The sequence below is a fragment of the Chaetura pelagica genome, unplaced genomic scaffold (assembly GCF_000747805.2).
Source record: "Chaetura pelagica isolate M959 unplaced genomic scaffold, ChaPel_1.0 scaffold32, whole genome shotgun sequence".
In the NCBI taxonomy this organism is placed as follows: domain Eukaryota; kingdom Metazoa; phylum Chordata; class Aves; order Apodiformes; family Apodidae; genus Chaetura; species Chaetura pelagica.
In genome coordinates this window covers 1,341,523-1,345,759 of record NW_009952368.1, presented here as the reverse complement: position 1 = coordinate 1,345,759, position 4,237 = coordinate 1,341,523, and the positions used below count along the sequence as shown (strand labels likewise).

General features: G+C 54.8%; 1 protein-coding gene across 1 annotated transcript; it reads right to left on the bottom strand.

Moving 5' to 3' along the window:
* Positions 1–155: 155 nt before the first annotated feature.
* On the bottom strand, positions 156–3,183 carry EI24 (etoposide induced 2.4). The gene is made up of 10 exons (XM_010008108.1): positions 3,037–3,183; positions 2,282–2,427; positions 1,806–1,866; positions 1,368–1,434; positions 1,148–1,272; positions 944–1,063; positions 756–867; positions 560–671; positions 399–473; positions 156–294 (listed from the first exon to the last, which is right to left on the bottom strand). The coding sequence occupies exons 1-10, from the start codon at positions 3,076–3,078 to the stop codon at positions 156–158; spliced, it is 999 nt and encodes a 332-aa protein (XP_010006410.1). The 5' UTR covers positions 3,079–3,183.
* Positions 3,184–4,237: the final 1,054 nt, after the last annotated feature.

The following is a 4,237-nucleotide window of genomic DNA, read 5'->3' as shown; positions in this document are numbered from 1 at the left end:
GAAGGGGGCAGCGCTCACAGAAGTGTTAAAAATTCACGTTTTCCCAAAAATATTTCTGTGGCAGCTCCGGGGGCAGACGCCGTGGTGACATCATGGCCGGGGGGGGCCTGACGTCCCTGCCCCTCTGGGCAGCAGGACCCCCGGGGGGCGGCCGCTCAGTGCCCCGGTGCAGCCACGTGTTTGGCGGGGGAGGGGGAGGACGCAGCGCTGAGGGCGGACTGCAGGTACATGGTCTTGTGGAAGAGCCTGTTGCTGAGGAAAACCACCAGGGAGAAGAGTCGGAGCTGGAAGTGGCTGCAAGGGAAGGGAGCTGGTGAGCACAAGGGAACTTCTCCCATCCTCCCCTGCTCGGGATTTTGGGACAAAGCAGGGATTTAACAGGACGTTGCAGCACTCACTAAGTCTTGGCGGGGGTCCTGGCTTCATTGGCGCTGATGATGAAGAGAGGGAAAAGGATGGAGAAGAGGCAGCCACTGGAAGAAGGAGGGATCAATGGATAATGGGGGGTGCCTAAAATGGCCACCCCGCAAGGCAGCTGATGATGTCAGAGGGGACTCACCTGATGATGTATGAGGACTGCATGGCCGTGAGGAAGGCCAGTGGGAGGCCGAAGCCGAAATAGTAGGGCCAGTTCCTCTCGATGTTGGACAACCGTTGGTGCATCTCAATGCCTGGCAACACAAAAACATATAAACATGTATTAAAAAAAGGAAAATCTGCTGGAAAATCCCCAGATTCCAGATTTTTCCCCTCACCTTTGTTGAACCAGCGGTACTCAAAGCAGTAGAGGGAGTAGAGAAGGGACATGTGGAGGAGGCCGATGAGCTGGCCGATGAGGTCGATGGGGAAGAGGCTCACAATCATTCCCTGAGGACCACAACAGAGTTTGCAGAAGATTCCAACCCCAACACCCCCAGAGCAGGAGATGTGCCTCCTGCCTCACCTGGATGAGGAAGAGTGCCTGCAGCAGGAGGTTGAACAACATGTCGGCGATGATTTTGCTGACGCTGGGGAAGGGATGAGGCTTCCTGCCAGACACCTCGAACGCCAGATCCGCGATATCCTGCCAGGAAGTGGGAGAAAACCTGGGACTGAGGAAATCCGAAGGATTCACCAGGAAGATCCAAGGTGTTCTCCCATCACCCACCTGGAACCAGATGGCATTGACCACCTTGCTGAGGACAAAAAGGGGCAGGACCCAGAGGGCGCTGAAGATGGAGGTGAGGATGAACTCCAGCCAGGACCAGACGTCGCCGTGGAGGGAAGGGTCACCTGTCGAGAGGGATGCGCCACGTCATCGGGGCAGGTGACATCAGGGCCACCCTGGAAGTGCTGGCACCCCCCTCACCCGCGTGACGCCGACTCACCGATGATCTGCGCCGTCACTGACTGCAGGACGGGGATGAAGACGCGGTAGAACAGGAAGAGGCTCAGCTGCAGGGACAGAAGCAGGGAGGTTCTGGGTGAGGTGAGGCCTGGTCATCTCTGATGCTGCTGTGACCTCACAGCTGCCACCTTCTCCAAAATCTACAATCCAGCATGTTCCTTCCAACATTTCCCCACTGGTTCCTCATAGCTGGTTATTTATGGGGTGGCCGGGCGTTTGCCTCTGACATCCTGGTATTCCATAAAGCAACATCCCAGACATCTCAACAACCGGAAAAAGCAGCTCAGGTTTATTCCGGAGTGAGTCTATGGTCCTATATCCCATAAAATACTGGGATGGGGAACTTCATGGCTGCGACCCTTAGAGCCAGGCTGGTAGCCACATGTCCTAGTGCTGAACAACAAGAACAGCCCCTTACCCAGAAGACGCCTCCGTTCCAGGCGCAGCACTGGAATATCCGGCTCACGATCCGGGGTTCCCTGCGGGGCAGGATGACAGATGGGCCAGACAGATGGGCCATTTGTTAATTCACAGAACCACAGAAACATTCTGGTTGGAAAAGACCATTAAGATCATCCAGTCCAACCATAACGCAACTCTGCCAAGTCCAGCACTTAAACCATATCCCTCAGCACCACATCTACTCTCTTAAACACCTCCAGGGACGGAGACTCCACCAATGCCCTGGGCAGCCCATTCCCCCTGATCTGTGCCCACTCATTATTTATTAATTCCCCTGCTTTGCCACATTTCCTTCCAAGTTAATAATTTATTGGAAATCTTGGGCTTTCTTCTTCTGAAACTCCCATCACAATAAAATTAGGGATTTCTGTTCTTGGAAGGGTGAGGGGAAGGGAATGATTTGATTTCTGGCTCCTCAGGCCCAACACTCACGCCTCTTGCTTCTTCTCCTCTATGTGAAACCTCCGCTGGGCCAGGGCACTGTTGGCTCTCCTCCTCCTCTGCTCTTCCCTTTTCTGCTGGATCCGGGCGTCCAGCTTGGAGATGGTGCAGATGCCCCAGATGGAGTCCTTAATTCCCTATGGATGTGGGGTGAGAGGGGAAGCTGTCATGTTCCACCTCGGAAGAGAGGAGGAATGGGATGGAGATAACCAAAGAAGATCCCTTCAAGTTCGGATGCACCTCGGACAAACCCAACCTTGACTAGAGCATCAGGGAACGGTGAAGATTGGAAGGGACCTTAAAGATCAGAAGGTTCCAGCCTCCCTGCCATGGACAGGGACACCTCCCATCAGACCAGGCTCCACAAGCCTCATCCAACCTGCCCCATAACACCTCCAGGGAGGGGGCAGCCACAGCTTTCCTGGGCAACATATTCCAGCACTTCACTACCCTCACAGTAAAGAATTTCTTCCTGATCTCTAACCTAAATCTCCTCTCTTTCAGTTTAAGACCATTACCCCTTGTCCCACGACTACACACCCTGGTAAAAAGCCCCTCCCCAGCTTTCCTGGAGCCCCTTCAGGAACTGGAAGGTGCTCTAAGGTCTCCCTGGAGCCTTCTCTTCTCCAGGCTGAACAGCCCCAGCTCCCTCAGCCTGTCTCCATATAGGGAGGGTGCTCCCAGTGGAAAAGCCACCATCACCTCCCAGTCCCCAGGGCAAAGGGGCCGAGACACAAGAGACTTACCCTGACGAGGTCATGCAGGAAGGTTTTCACACTGTCAGCCATCTCGACTCCAGCATCACCTCCGTTCCCAAACTATCAACTACAGGGAGAGGGGAAAAGCCGATCCCAAACTTCTCTCATCCTGGAGAGATGGGAAACGGAGGGAGCCTGTGGAGAGAGAACATGAAGGGCCACAGCACTAATTTAAGGTGAATTTAACATTTTACAGCTCTGCACCTCCTCTAACTTCTGTGCCAGGTGAGAAACTCCAGGTCTGCAACTGGCATGGCACACCCCAGCCTCTCAGTGCTGCTGCTGCTGCCACACACAGCCCAGGACACAATTAAAAATCACTTTTAAAAAGGGTTTTCTTTTGTTTATTTTTACTGAACTTCTCTAAAGCAGCAAAGGCCAGTTTGGATTAAATGGTGGAAGCAAAACATATATCCAGTTTTATTAACGTCAAGCTAATCAGAGGCACCTTCACCTTAAAATAAGGTGTGTACAGGGGGGGAGTAGTTACCTCAGGGCTGCACCCACAGTGCCCAGAATTACCTCAGTGTTGACCCAGGCGACCCAAGATTACCTCAGGGCTGCCCCATGGGAGCCAAAAATATGTCAGGGGACCCACAGCAGCCCCATGGTCCCCCAGGGCTGCGCCCATGGAGCTCTGTGATGTCCAGAACTACCTCAGTGTTGTCCCATGATAGCCAAAACTGTCTCAGGGTTGTCCCACAAATCCCAGAAATCACGTCAGGACTGCCCCATAGATCTCGAGACCCACAGTTACCTCAAGGCGGCCCCAAGGTCCACTCGGGGCCCACAGTCACCACGGAGCTGCCCCCACAGATCCCCACAGTGCCCAAAGTTGCCTCAGCATTGCCCCACCGGAGCCCAAACTACCTCAAGGTTGCCCCACAGACTTAACGAGACCAAAAATTACCTCAGGTTTGCCGCACGGATCCCCTAAAGGCCACAGTTACCTCAGGGCTGCACCCACGAGTCCCCTGAAGCCCAGTTTCCCCAGGGCCGCGCCCCCGGGGCTCCACACGGCCCGAAATTACCTCAGAGTTGCCTCCCCGGGGTCAGATTTACCTCCGCTGCCACAAACCCCCTTGGGACGGAACGTTCCCTCAGAGCTGCCCCTCAGGGGCCCCGAGTTACCTCAGGAACTGCCTCAGCAGCACCCGAGGGTCACCCCGCCCTCTTCCCGGGGCTCCCC

Excerpts from the sequence above, each read along its gene's own strand:
- EI24 (XM_010008108.1), bottom strand. The coding sequence starts at position 3,078 with ATGGCTGACAGTGTGAAAACCTTCCTGCATGACCTCGTCAGG. Across the intron at positions 2,428-3,036 it reads TCCTGCATGACCTCGTCAGG|GGAATTAAGGACTCCATCTG; the intron begins GTAAGTCTCTTG and ends CCACATCCATAG. Across the intron at positions 1,064-1,147 it reads TCAATGCCATCTGGTTCCAG|GATATCGCGGATCTGGCGTT; the intron begins GTGGGTGATGGG and ends ACTTCCTGGCAG.